Raw genomic sequence first — 15,107 nt, 5'->3', positions numbered from 1 at the left:
AGTCTAGCCAGCCAGGTAGACTTTAATGAGGTTGCCCTCAAGGGTTGTTTTAGATTTGGACTAAATGAGTCTATTTCTTTTTTGATGCCTGGCGATCGCAGTTCCCTCAGCCTGGCTCAATATATCGACCTCGCCCTTCGATTCATCGGTTCCCCGTTCACTGTGGGGAAGGCGGATCCCGAGCCAGAGTTCCACGACATGGCCGCCGCCGAGCCAGAGTTCCATGCCACGTCACAGCGACGCCTCAGCCTGCTCCATGCCACGTCACAGCGACGCCTCAGCCTGCTCCATGCCCCGTCACAGTGACGTCTCAGCCTGCTCCATGCCACGTCACAGTGACGCTTCAGCCTGCTCCATGCCACGTCACAGCGACGCCTCAGCCTGCTCCATGCCATGTCACAGCCACACCTGAGCAGTGGGACCTGGAGATGGTTCCCACCCTTATACCCACCTTTAGTTCTCCTGAGCAGGCAAGGGGAACTTTTGGTCCTCCGATCCCGCCTGGACCCTCTGAGCCCTGGACTTCGCTTTGGCCTGTCGGTCCCTCGACATTGCCTCAGCTCGGCGTTCCCTCGGCTCCACTACGGTCTACTACTGTGCCGGGGTCCCTCGTCCCTCTGGCTCCTCCTTGGTCTGTCGGTCACCTGGCTCCGCTTTGGCTCTCCGATCCTCTGGCTGCGCCTCGTCCCTCCGATCTGTCAGCTTCACCGGGGACCTTCTTCCCTACGGCTCCACCTTGGTCCTCAGTCCCACCGGCTATACCTCAGTCTTTCGATCCCTCAGCTCCGCCTTGGTCCTCCCTGCCATCAGCTCCACCCTGGCCCTTCGAGTCTTCGGCTACTCTCCGGGCACCACGTTCCAAGGCTCCACCCCTCGAGCCTCTCACGGCTCCACCTTCCATGGCTCCGCCCCTCAAGCCTCTCATGGCTTCACCTCCCACGGACTTTGCCCTGGTCCCATGCCCCTCGCCCTTTCTCGCCACACCATGCCCCACACCTCAAGACACAACCCCCCCCTCCCCCCCGCTCCCTACAGAACTTTGAATTATGTCATGTATTACGTGTTTTGTTTATGTGTTGGGGTGTCAGGAGCCACCCCTTAGTGGGGGGGATATGTCAGGTGTATTCTGTTGATTCATGTCTTTTATTTTGAAATTCTAGTTCCTGTTTCATGTCATGTGTTCCTGTTTCCCTAGTCATGTGATTTCTGTTTTCCCTCCATGTTCATGTGTCATGTTTTCATTGGTTTATGTTCTCCCATGTCTTGTATTTAAGCCCTCATGTTTGCATTGTCTATTTGTCGAGTATTGAATGTTATCGTATGTGTTTGTCAAGCCATGGTCAAGTCAAGCCAAGTCAAGTCAAGTCTAGTCTGGTTATAGTCAAGTTTCATGTTATGATTGCTTCATGTTTGTAGTCAGGGTTAATGGTTTTCACGGTCTCTAAATAAACTGCACTTGGGTTCTTCATCTTCACGTCCTCGTCATCGTCATCATTGTCAGCAGTTCCAGCATACGTTACAAATACATTCTCTGAAAAACCTAAATATCTTATGCAGCATTGCTTCTAAAACAAGATAAATCAATTTGATATTGTTTTAAGGATTTTTAGATATTTTTACAGGAAAACAATAAAAAAATTATTATCAAGAATAAGATTTTTGCCCTAATATCAAAAGTCTTACTAGAAAAAAAGAAATTAAGATCCAACGTGAATTTTCTTGATAAAAAAAAATATGATTGTGCCTGGTAACGTGCATGTAAAATGGCTAGAAATAGCATTTTAGCGTAGCGTAAAGCTGACAGTTTACACAAGGTTTATTTCTATTTCTTCTGCTGCAAACTTACTTCAGACTTACTTCTCTGTCTGCTCGTATGAATGTAACACATCATAAGAAAGTGTTTCACCGCTGTTCAAATGCATTTTGGATCACATCATTTATATGTATAAATGTTTTCCATCTGAAAGGACTTAATATTAAATGAAACAAATGACAATAAAATGCAAAGTAATCTCTTCAGTAATCAAAATACTTTTTAAATGTAACTGTATTCTAATTACCAATGATATTAATTTGAAGTTAAACTGTAACTGTAGTGGAATACAGTTACTTATATTTTGTATAATACGTTATATGTATTCCGTTACTCCCCAACACTGACTTCATGTTAATTACTACGTTTGATCCAGACTACTACATATTTTAGATTCTGTGTCAGTTGATTAAACTGCTAATTTTAATCATCAATTCAATGTAAGATAGAAAAATAAAAACAATTCAAAGATGCCAAAGGAGACTGGAAAAGAATGCATAGCATTCCTCTATATGAATGTGATATAAAGAGTAGAGCTTGGTGAGATGTCAGGGGTGTCAGTCCTCTTCGCTGTTGCCCACAAGCTTTGCACTAACATTCCACAACCTCAGGGCAGCGAGATCATCTTTACCTTCTGGAGCTAATTCTTTAAGCTTACAGTCACTGTCTATAAGATCTCATAATCTCTGTTGTCAAATAATCAGCATAAACATGTCAGAAAAATATTTTAAATATTTTCAGGAACTGCAGCACAAAATATGCCACACACATGCATGTTAAATTATCTCATGGGTACTTTCTCTTACAAACAAAATAATCATACGAGTCAAAGGTCAAGGCTTATTACATGAATATTATTAGGTTATGCTGCCATTGTAACGACAGGCTGGCACTGGCAATGACAAAGACGATGACGATGGAGTGAAGAACCCAAGTGCAGTTTATTTACATAAGTGATAACCAAAAACGTGAATCCAAAACATAACAAACATAAACGACTTGACTTGACTTGATTGATCATCATTATGGTGTCGTGGATTGCCGCCTCGGTGTGGAGCGCTCCTATTGTTTTGTTGTTTTTGTTTATTTGTCCTGTGTTTAGTAATCTTTTTCCAGTCAGTTTTACCAGAGACAAACTGCTGAACATTCGACAGCACATACCAGACAATCTTTTCCCAGTTTTTGAATATTCAGACGTTTTGCTGGACATTTTAGTTGGAGGCGCAGCTGTGTTGTTCAAGAGACGCAGGCGAGGGAGATGAGCAGGCGTGCTGGTCAAGCTCCGTCGGCGCAGTTTTCGAACAGCGCTGCCGAGTATTTATCTAGCGAATCTCTGCTCTCTTCCTAACAAAACGAACTATATCTCCTCACCCACACAAACAAGGACTTTTCAACCTCTGCTGTCTTGTGCTTCACAGAAACCTGGCTGAGTGAAGCCATTCCGGAGAGTGCGTTACATCTGCCGGGCTTCCAGCTGTTCAGAGCGGATCGCTTTGCAGAGTTAACAGGGAAAACGAGAGGTGGTGGAACATGCTTTTACATCAATGAAAGTTGGTGTACAGATGTAACAACGTTAAAGAAGATGTGCTGTCCTATTTTGGAAGCGCCCTTTATTAACTATAAGCCTTTCTACTCACCGCAGGAGTTTTCCTCATTTATTCTGGTGATTGTTTATATCGCGCCAAACACGTGTTTGAATGCCACGCTGCAACAGCTGGTTGATCAGATCACAGACACGGAACAACAATACCCGGACTCAGTTATTATTATTCTTGGGGATTTTAACAAAGCAAACCTCACACGTGAACTGCCCAAATATATTGGATCACTGCTACACAACAATAAAGGATGCATATCACTCTGTCCCTAGAGCAGCTTTGGGACTCTCTGATCACTGTCTGGTTCATCTTCTTCCAAACTACAGACAGAAACTAAAATCTGCTAAGCCTGTAGTAAGGTCTGTAAAGTGATGGACCAATGAAGCAGAGCTGGAACTACAAGCCTGCTTTGACTGCACTGATTGGAGTGTTTTTGAGGCTGCAGACACCAATCTGTATGAGCTCACAGATACTGTTACATCATATATCAGTTTCTGTGAAAATATGTGCATCCCTACTAGGACTTATTTAACGTTTAACAATGACAAACCATGGTTTACAGCAGAGCTCAGGCAGCTTCGTCAGGCCAAAGAGGACGCTTACAGAGGTGGGGATAAAGTCTTGTACAATCAGGCCAGGAACACACTGAATAAGGAAATCAGAGTGGCTAAAAGAAGATATTCTGAGAAGCTGAAAAACAAGTTTTCAGCTAACGACCCTGCATCTGTGTGGAGTGGCATGAAACAACTTACAAATTACAGGACTCCTGCCCCCAACCCTGTGGTGGACCAACAACTGGCTGATGACCTGAATGTGTTCTACTGTAGATTTGAAAGGCCCAATCTCACGCCCTACACCCACTCTGACCTTCACTTCACACAAACACTAACACCTCCTGCAGCCCCCCTCCTCCCCCTCCTGCTACTCAACCTCCACTTAAGATCTGTGAAGATGATGTGTGCCGTGTCTTTCAAAAACAAAAGATAAGGAAAGCACAAGGCCCAGACAGTGTTTCACCTGCATGTCTTAAATCCTGTGCTAACCAGCTGGCCCCCATCTTCACACTGATTTTCAATAGATCACTGGAGCAGTGTGAAGTTCCCTGCTGCTTTAAATGCTCAATCATCATTCCTGTCCCAATGAAACCAAAAATCATAGGACATAATGACTACAGACCTGTCGCCCTGACGTCTGTGGTCATGAAATCATTTGAGAGGCTGGTGTTGGCCCACCTGAAGGACATCACTGGACACTTTCTAGATCCCCTTCAATTTGCTTATTGAGCAAACAGGTCTGTGGATGATGCAGTCAACATGGGATTGCATCATATCCTGCAACATCTGGACAGACCAGGGACATATGCAAGGATCCTTATTGTGGACTTCAGTTTGGCTTTCAACACCATCATCCCAGCTATTCTCTGGACTAAATTACACCAACTCTCTGTTCCACGTCTATCTGTGGCAGCAGTGGATTCATTCAGGTTCCTGGGCACTACCATCTCACAGGACCTGAAGTGGGAGACCCACATTGACTCCATTGTGAAAAAGGCCCAGCAGAGGTTGTACTTGCTTCACCAGTTGAGGAAGTTCAACCTGCCACAGGCGCTGCTGATAATGTTTTACTCAGCAGTCATTGAATCTGTCCTCTGCACTTCAATATCTGTCTGGTTTGGTTCACCTACGAAATCAGATATCAGAAGACTACAAAGGACAGTTCGGACTGCTGAGGGGATTATTGGTTGCCCCCTGCCCTCCCTTCTAAAACTGTACACTTCCAGAGTGAGGAAAAAATCGGGACAAAATCACTCTGGACCCCACTCACTTTTTGAACTGTTTGACCTGATAACTGTTGCCTTCTGGCCGACACTTCAGAGCTCTGAGCACCAGAACCGTAAGGCACAGGAACAGTTTTTTCCCTCAGGCTATCCTTCTCATGAACAGTTAAAACTGCCCCATTGAGGGGAGTCACGTGACACCATGCGAGAAACAGACGTGTGAGCGGCGAGCTCTGCGCACTTTGCTGGTTTTTAGTTATTTTTGTATTAAAATCTGGTGAGATTTGATTCACCCTGCAACATATTTGCCTTTGAAGTCAATATGTCAAAAAATTCAAAATCTTCGGTCTCTGGAGATATTAAAAGACACTTACCTGCTCAATCTGAAACTGTCATGTGTATTTTGTTGATTCATGTCTTTTATTTTGAAATGTTTAGTTCCTGTTTCCCTTGTCATGTGATTCCTGTTTTCCCTCCATGTTCATGTGTCATGTTTTCATTGGTTTATTGTTTAATTATCTCGTTAGAGCTCTGTTTGTTCATTGGTTTATGTTCTCCCATGTCTTGTATTTAAGCCCTCTTGTTCACCATTGTCTTTTGTCAAGTATTGAATGTACGTGGATGTGTTTTGCTCCTAGCCAAGTCAAGCCATGTTATGTTTATGTCAAGTCAAGTTCATGTTTCATGTTTATAGTTAGGATTTTGGTTTCACTTTTGTAAATAAACTGCACTTGGGTTCTTCTCATCATCATCGTCTTCATCATCGTATTGCCAGCAGCCAGCATCATTACAGAAACCTCTGGCCCTGCAGACCGGGGACTCGATTTGAATGGCACAGCAGGAGAAATTCAGTGTCAACTGTCCAACATGTTTGTGATGCTGACGAAAGATGTTGCCGACTTAGAAGATCTTGCTGTAATACGTTGATCGATTACAGCGATGGAAACAAAATTCTCTGAGTTGGTCACAAGAGTGGCAGATGTTGAGTGGCAGTTCGATTATCTGGAGTCATCGGAGAGGGAATTATCTGATAATCCGCTGGCGACCAAAGTTGATTTGGAACACATTCTTGAAAACTTGAAAATCTTGAGAATAGGAGCCGTAGGAATAACATCCGAATTGTTGGAATTCCTGAGCATGAAGAGGGCAGAGATATGGTGAAATTCCTAGATGAGCTCTTCCCGAGTCTGCTTGACATAACAGACCGCAAGCTGGAAATCGAGCGAGCTCACAGAGTCCCGGCTCACAGATCTGCTGAGGGAGACAGGCCCGAACAATTCTGGCCAAATTTCTGAGATCATCCAATAAAGATCTAGTGTTGCGCGAGGCGAAGAGCAAAGGAAAGCTTTCTTGGAAGAATCACAACATTTTCTTGTTCCCAGACTTTGCGAGTTCGACAAGAGAGAAACGTGATCGATTCAAGGAGTGTAAGAAACTCTTGCATCAATGGAAGATCACTTTTGCTCTGATGTTTCCAGCCAAACTGAGAATAGAAATGAAGGATGACCGCAAAGTATACATGTGTCCCAATCAAGCACTGTCATTCATAAATACATTGGAGTGAGTAAGCCATTTGATGTTTCCCATGAGAGTGGACTGACTTGCTGTGCTTACTCTGGCTGTCCGAGGAAGCTGGGCGCCATTTTTCTTTATTTTTGTGTTGACTCCGGGTAGTGGTTGGAGTTTGTTTTTGGAGTATCACTCGTTCAAGAAACATTTGCATTTACGGAAGATCGCTATAATGACTCCACAAGCAGAAGGGAAGGAGGTAAGGCTTTTAATCATCCACTTCAATGCTTTACAGCTTCACAAACTCAGTCTCAGAGGCACGTAGGCACTCAACTCATTAGCTTCACATAGGTAAACACATTAGCTCCATAAACATAAATAAATCAGCCTCCACGATCACTGTAGGCTCTCTCGTGTCAGACTCTCTCGCTCTTTTGGGGGTGGCGTGGCTGTTTATATGCCACTCTCCCCAAGCTCACTGGAATTAGAGACAGGTGTTAGACATAAATTAGCTCAGGTGTAAGTGCCCTTACCGCTCTCTCTCTCCGGACGGGCGCTTGACCATGCCCCCGCTGCCACAATCGCTTTTACACTGAAGTTCCCATCCAGTGATAAGGATGACAGCAAAATACCAACATGCCTATAACAAGTGATGTCTTTTATAGAGTTGATGGACTGAGGAAATCATGGTGTGTTTCTTATGTGACCTCTGAGTCAACTCATCTCGTTAAATATACACTTGACCGTCCGAGAAACCGGGACGCCTGTTTGTTTCTTTTTGTGCTGGTTCTGCCTAGCGGCTGGAGTTTGTTTTGTGGATGAACATATCATCGGGACAGCTGTGGATGAATCTGCTTGTTCTTTGTGCTTATGCCTTCTATTGGCTGGAGTTTGTTTCATAACATTTCTTCTGTTATGTAATTTTGCCTCACAAAATTTGTGTAGAGGCACCGAGAAATCTGACGGCAAAGTTTTTTGTTTTTATTTCCAAGCGAGTGTAAAAGTTACCATCCAATTTTCCTGATCCAGCTAGATGTAAACATTTTGTCAAAAATTCTGGCTAATCGATTAAGTAAAGTTATGACATCTCTTATACATGTAGATCAGGTGGGGTTTATTTGGGGCCGTAGCTCTTCTGATAATATTAGGCGTTTCATCAATATAATGTGGTCAGTGGTGAATGATAAGACTCTGGTCGCGGCCATCTCACTTGACGCCGAAAATGCGTTTGATATGGTAGAATGGGATTATCTTTTTAAGATTTTGGAAACATATGGGTTCAGGAATACTTTTATTTGATGGATTAAGTTACTTTATAGACACCCTGTAGCAGCGGTACAAACAAATGGATTAATTTCTGATTATTTTACTCTGGATAGGGGCACTAGGCAGGGTTATCCTCTACCATTAGTAACCATGATAAGAAAGGAGGATGATTTTCCAGGGGTGATGGAGGGAAGTGTGGTGCAAAAGATATGATATGATATTTTATTATTCGTCTCCGACCCTACTAGATCTATGCCTTGCCTCCAAAGAATTATTAATTCCTTTTCTAAATTTTCGGGATACAGAGATAATTGGTCTAAATCCGAAGCTTTGGCGCTGACAGCGTACTGTCCAGTAACGGCTTTTCAACCGGGCACCTTTCATTGGCCCAAACAGGGCATTAAGTATTTGGGCATTTTATTCCCAGCAAATTTATGTGATTTAATTAGAGTTAATTTTGACCCTTTAATTAAAAGATTTTTGAGCGATGTGGGCAGGTGGGCTTCATTACATTTATCTATGATTGGGAAGGTTAATGTTATTAAAATGAATTGTATTCCAAAATTTAACTACTTGCTACAGTCTCTCCCTGTAGATGTCCCCCTCTCTTATTTCAAATAATTTGATAGCATAGCGAAGTTCTTTATTTGGAAGGAAAGCATCCCAGGTTACATTTCAATAAGTTACATAGGCCGATTGACAAGGGTGGGCTAGGCCTACAAAATATTTTGTTTTATTATTATTATGCGTTCAGTCTTAGACATTTGGCTCATTGGTCGCTTCCACCTGAGAGGGCCCCTCCCTGGTTTCTTATTGAACAAGAAGTTCTTGCCCCTATTTCGCCATTGCAAAGCCTTTCGATCAAACTAACCGGAGTAGTTAAGTCACACCCCGTTATTTCGCATTTGCACATGGTTTGGACTAAAGTGTCCAGAGAGTTTAATTTAGACATTTATTTAAATGTTGTCTCAAGCATATGGCTGAACCCTAAATTGTGTGTTGGTGGGTCCCCTTTCTGTTGGTCAGAGTGGATTGGGAGGGGGGTTGCTACACTCGGTGACCTATATGAGAGTGGAGTACTGAGATCTTTTGATAATTTGGTTCAGCATTTTAAGATTCCTAGATCCCAGTTCTTTAGGTTTTTGCAGCTGCGCCACCTGCTCTGTAAAAATCTCCCTAAAGCGGCAGATACTCTGGAAATGGTGATTACTGCTTATGGGAAAGGCCATGAAGCTTCTGTGTATTACTCCCTGTTAATTCAGAGTCTGGGGGATGGAGCTTCGTCTTCTCTCAAGAGATTATGGGAGAAAGATTTCAACTTGGTATTGGAAGAGGGAGAGTGGGCTAGGATCCTAAAAAGCATCAGGTCTGCATCTAGAGATGCAAGGATCCATCTGATGCAATTTAAGATTTTGTATCGGTTCTACTGGACCCCCTCTAGATTATATAGGCTTGGTCTTAAAGACTCACCCACCTGCTGGCGATGCCAGTCAGAAGACGGGGACACAACTCATGCTTTTTGGGGTTGCATTAAGATTCAGGAATTTTGGTTGAGGATCCAGCGTTTTGTGTGTGACGTACTGGACACTCAGTTTTCATTTTGCCCCAGACTGTGTATTTTGAGTGATGGAGGGGTCCTGAATATAGGAGATAAATACATGAAAAGCTGGGTCCTAACCAGCGTGATGACTGGCAGACAGCTAATCCTTAGGGGATGGAAGTCAACTGATGCACCCTCATTTCGTGAGTGGTGCACCGAGTTGGGTAAAGTGGCAGCTTTCGAGGAAATGACTTGCAGGCGGCTGGGGAACCTGTCGATTTATGGTAGAAAATGGGGCAGTTATTTATCTCATTTGGAGGGGTCCTAGTCTGGGGCAGTGGAGGGAGACAATTATTTTGTATTTTTTTCCCTATATGTTGAACTTTGTCTTTTTTTTATGTACCTATGTATTTCTATTTGTGTGTTTGTATATATGTGGGTATGAAGTTATTTTGTATTTGTGCACGGGGGGGTATAAAGGGTTATAAGTTGATTCCAAATGCATAATTTTGTGGTTCAATTTATTTTTATCTGTCTTGGAATCAATAAAAAATGTTAATAACAAAAAAATATAAATAAATAAATAAATAAAAACTGCCCCATTGAGCAATAATTAATGTGCAATATACAGCTTAGTCTTTTCATATTATCCAACACATCCAACCTCTTCTGCCATTACAATCCCTTGCCCTGTATATAACCGATTTGTAATTAGATTTGCACTACATATGTGTATATGTATGTATGTATGTGTGTGTCTGTGTGTGTATGTATATATGTATGTGTATGTATATGTGTGTGTGTGTGTATATATATATATATATATATGTATGTGTATATATATGTATATGTGTATGTATGTGTGCATATATATATATATATATATATATATATATATATATATATATATATATATATATATATATAGTCTATTGTGTATTCTTTATATACTTTTCAATATTTATTTATTTTGTATTCAATTTTTAAATATTGTTGCTGTTTTGTATTGTTGTGTACTGGAAGCTCCTGTCACCAAGACAAATTCCTTGTATGCGTAAGCATACTTGGCAATAAAGCTCATTCTGGCTCGACTTGACTTGACAATGTTACATTAACAATACCTGACAAGAGACAATGGCAAACATGAGGGCTTAAATACACAGACATGGGTAACAAGACAACCAATGAACAGACAGAACTATAAACAAGATAACAAGACTGATAACTTAAACCAATGACAAACTAGACCTGATAACGAGTTAACAAGACAATAAACCAATGAAAACAAAACAGAAGAGGGAAACATGAAATCACATGACCATGGGACCACATGACAAGATCACATGACAGGAACAAACATGGCATGGATCAAAACACATAAAACCCTGACAGCCATTGCTAATTCCTGTAATGTTCGGTCACATAAGATATTCATTTTCTCCCTTTCATCACTTGAAATTGAGGTACAATATCAGGCAGAACAGCTTTACATTTGATATTTTACTATTTTTGATAAATTAGTAGTCTATGTGCTGTATTGATCTAGAGATGGGGGTTTTGTGGAGCATTTCCCCATTACTGGTCAACACTGGTCAAAAAAATGAGAATGCTAGTCCCAACTTTTTCAGAATCAGGGTTGTATATTACCACTTGGACATGTACATACGCCATTCTATGTTATATGTCTTATTTTTGTATATACACTGGCAGCCAAAAGTTTGGAATAATGTACAGATTTTGCTCTTATGGAAAGAAATTGGTACTTTTATTCACCAAAGTGGCATTCAACTGATCACAAAGTATAGTCAGGACATTACTGATGTAAAAAACAGCACCATCACTATTTGAAAAAAGTAGTTTTTGATCAAATCTAGACAGGCCCCATTTCCAGCAACATCACTCCAACACCTTATCCTTGAGTATTCATGCTAAATTGCTAATTTGGTACTAGAAAATCACTTGCCATTATATCAAACACAGCTGAAAGCCATTTGGTTCGTTAAATGAAGCTTAACATTGTCTTTGTGTTTGTTTTTGAGTTGCCACAGTATGCAATAGACTGGCATGTCTTAAGGTCAATATTAGGTCAAAAATGGCAAAAAAAGAAACAGCTCTCTCTAGAAACTCATTAGTCAATCATTGTTTTGAGGAATGAAGGCTATACAATGCTTGAAATTGCCAAAAAACTGAAGATTTCATACAAAGGTGTACACTACAGTCTTCAAAGACAAAGGACAACTGGCTCTAACAAGGACAGAAAGAGATGTGGAAGGCCCAGATGTACAACTAAACAAGAGGATAAGTACATCAGAGCCTCTAGTTTGAGAAACAGCCGCCTCACATGTCCTCAGCTGACAGCTTCATTGAATTCTACCTGCTAAACCACAGTTTAATGTACAACAGTAAAGAGAAGACTCAGGGGTGCAGGCCTTATGGGAAGAATTGTAAAGAAAAAGCCACTTTTGAAACAGAAAAACAAAAGAAAAGGTTAGAGTAGGCAAAGAAACACAGACATTGGACAACAGATAACTGGAAAAGAGTGTTATGGATCTTAACCACATTGAGCTTTTATGGGATCAGCTAGACTGTAAGATGCGTGAGGAGTGCCCGACAAGACAGCCACGTCTATGGCAAGTGCTACAGGAAGCGTGGAGTGAAATGTCACCTGAGTATCTGGACAAACTGACAGCTAGAATGCCAAGGATCTGTAAAGCTGTCATTGCTGCACATGGAGGATTTTTTGATGAGAACTCTTTGAAGTAGTTTAAGAAGTTCTGAAATTTTTATTCAAATTGAAATAGTGATAATAGTATGAAATAGAATTTTTCACGTTATTAATGTCCTGACTATACATTGTGATCAGTTGAATGCCACATTGGTGAATAAAAGTACCAATTTCCTTCCATAAGAGCAAAATCTTTACATTATCCCAAACTTTTGGCTGCCAGTGTATGTCTATTTATACTCTTACCTTGTTTTATATTCTGTGTCTCACTGTAATGTTCTTTGTGCACTTGCTTGTTTCTCCTATCACCAATAAAATTTCCTTGTGTACGTGAGCACATTTGGCAATAAAGCTCATTTTGATTCTGAATTAGTTAATTATGTAAATAGGCTACTGTTTCAAGTTCTTAGTTAATTATTCAAGACAAGTAAACAGTCCGTAATAAAATAAGAACAAAGACACAAATAGAAAGAAATAAGAATAAAAGCAAAGAATAGAAAGAAATTAAAAACAATAGAACACAAAATACAAATTAAGAACTTTTAACAGCTTTAAAAGTTTTTAACAGCAGTATCAAGTATTCAAATAAACGTTCAGAATGAAATGTGAAATAAAACCACTACTGGTCTTCGCTGTACGATAATACATTAATACTTTTTAAAGCTACTAAAGTTATTCAGTCAAGAGCAGTGAGTAGTTGTATCCTTTCCTCATTTCCTATATTGTTTGATTAAGTGATATAACAACATAGTAGACAGCGGCAGGTCTATTATGTTACATTTATACTTCAAGTCTGACATTTTAATACAAATCAGCTTTTTTGTCCCACTGTTTACATTCACTTGGCATAACTGACTGTCTTTACATTAATACCTCGCCAAGATGGGCATTTTGGCATAATTTTAAAGTGTATTTGACCATTTAGGCGCATATCCAAATTAATCCATCTTTAATATTTTAGTTATTTTGCCATTTCTATCTCTACCATTGTGAGCAATGCTGGACACATTTACAACTCGACTAGGAGTAGAGTTCTTCAGCATGTCCAGGAGCAGAACAGTCAGGAGGAAATGGCCCAAATGATTGACCATGAACTGGGTTTCATAGCCATCCTCCGTAAGGCTTTTTGGGCACATCAATAATCCTAATAGTACGACAATGGTGTTGTCCACAAAATATTGCAATAATTAATCAAAGCTAAAAGCACAGTGTGATTTGTTGCAAAGATCTATTCTAAGGTCTCACCTGCATTGTTAATAAGTATATCCAGTCGATCTCAGTGGCAGTGTATTAATGAGCAAACTGACGTACGGAGAACAGAGATGCCAGGTCTAAGTGCCGAACTACTATATTGCCATTACCTGTAGACCTGCGAATCTCTGCTGCAGCCTTTTCTGCTCTTGAAAGATCTCGACAAGCCATCACAACCCGAGCCCCTAAAAATAAGCACACAAAAAAATCACTTCATTAGAAAATAATGTCCATGAATCAGGCCTAGCCTAATAATTTTTGATCATGCATTGTGACCTTAAATCCTTAAAATCCTCCATAATGTTAGTATTTTGTCTTTCTTCATAAGGATCAGTTGATGAACAGTCAAAATCAACAGTCAGAGGTCTATTTACCTCTCATGGCCAAGTCACGTGCGGCCTCTTTTCCGATCCCTGTGTTGGCGCCAGTAATGACAATTGTCTTCCCACCCAATCGCACAGGACAGCGGCATACTCCACCTGCAATCCACTTTCTCAGCAGAACCAAACCTTGAGGAAAACTAATTATAGGCAAAATTCTCAGAACTGCAGCAAATTTGCCCAATTTCTATGAAATACCCTGCAACTTGGACAAATGTCCAATTAAATTTAATTTCAATTGGCATTCAAATTCTTCTTACTAACTCTAAAATTTCTGGAGCTAGGCATGGCAGACAGCAACACATGCTCAATATTTACATTTTATTTTTATTTATTTTTTTAAAGAAGAAGCTTGCTTAAATTTTAATAATCTCTCCAAAAAAAAAGTCTTGCTGGGATTATGTCTTATTTAAGTCTACAAATCACAAGCATAATTATTTCTTTCAGATTTCATTAATTAGTTTCTAGTTATATTAATATATACTACAGATATTCTACTGAATATATATTTAGGTTGTGATGTTTAGGTGCTGTAAGACTGTTTGGCTTTGCCATAGAGTTTCAGTACTTTTCTTTTTTATTTAATAAATGTAATATTACAGTTTAATGAAAATACAGCACAGCCACACTGAATTCTGTTAGATTCCTAAAAAATCAATAAAATCCCTTAAATTACACCAAATTGAGCCACAACATTGTACCTTCAGCACAGTTAGAACTGTCTTAAAAATAATTCACACACACAGCGGCTACTTGCATATCTCTCTCTCTCTCTCTCTCTCTCTCTCTCTCTCTCTCGAACTGGTGTCCACGGCTTCTCCCTCTCCCGGCTGATTGGGCTGATTCAGCGCCGGGCGTCCATCGTTACGGCCCGGCCATGCCCTCCTCCTCGTCACAAGGTGGTTTTGCTTAAAGGATAGTTCACCTCAAAATGGCAATGAGCGTGTTTACATGCACACCAAGATGCTGATAACTCCTAAAAATCCGCTTATTTAAAAAAAAACAAAAAAACAAAAACAAAAGAAAAAACACACACACACACACGATAAATCAAGAAAACTGCGTCTACATGACATTTAAAATAATCATGTTATTTTCCGCTTTTGACGTCAAACCGTGAAGAGGCATGCGCACAACACCTACACATTGGATGAGCCAGTAAAAACGGTGTTTACATGCAACGCGAAATTGCTGTAATGGGCAAAAATCTACCTGTTTCGACTGGTTTATTCTTACGCCATTTATGAC

The 15,107-nt window shown here is 40.6% G+C and overlaps 1 protein-coding gene across 1 annotated transcript in view; it reads right to left on the bottom strand.

The window, feature by feature from the left end:
• Positions 1-2,370: 2,370 nt before the first annotated feature.
• LOC127421653 (retinol dehydrogenase 13-like) overlaps positions 2,371-15,107 on the bottom strand; it is a 28,938-nt gene continuing 16,201 nt past the window's right edge. Inside the window, 5 exon segments of the mRNA XM_051664782.1 lie at positions 2,371-2,480; positions 13,214-13,372; positions 13,474-13,506; positions 13,509-13,664; positions 13,854-13,988. Of these exon segments, the coding sequence (XP_051520742.1) occupies positions 2,371-2,480; positions 13,214-13,372; positions 13,474-13,506; positions 13,509-13,664; positions 13,854-13,988 (593 nt within the window).

The sequence above is a fragment of the Myxocyprinus asiaticus genome, chromosome 30, assembly GCF_019703515.2.
Source record: "Myxocyprinus asiaticus isolate MX2 ecotype Aquarium Trade chromosome 30, UBuf_Myxa_2, whole genome shotgun sequence".
Lineage (NCBI taxonomy): Eukaryota > Metazoa > Chordata > Actinopteri > Cypriniformes > Catostomidae > Myxocyprinus > Myxocyprinus asiaticus.
This window is presented reverse-complemented; position numbering and strand designations above follow the sequence as displayed.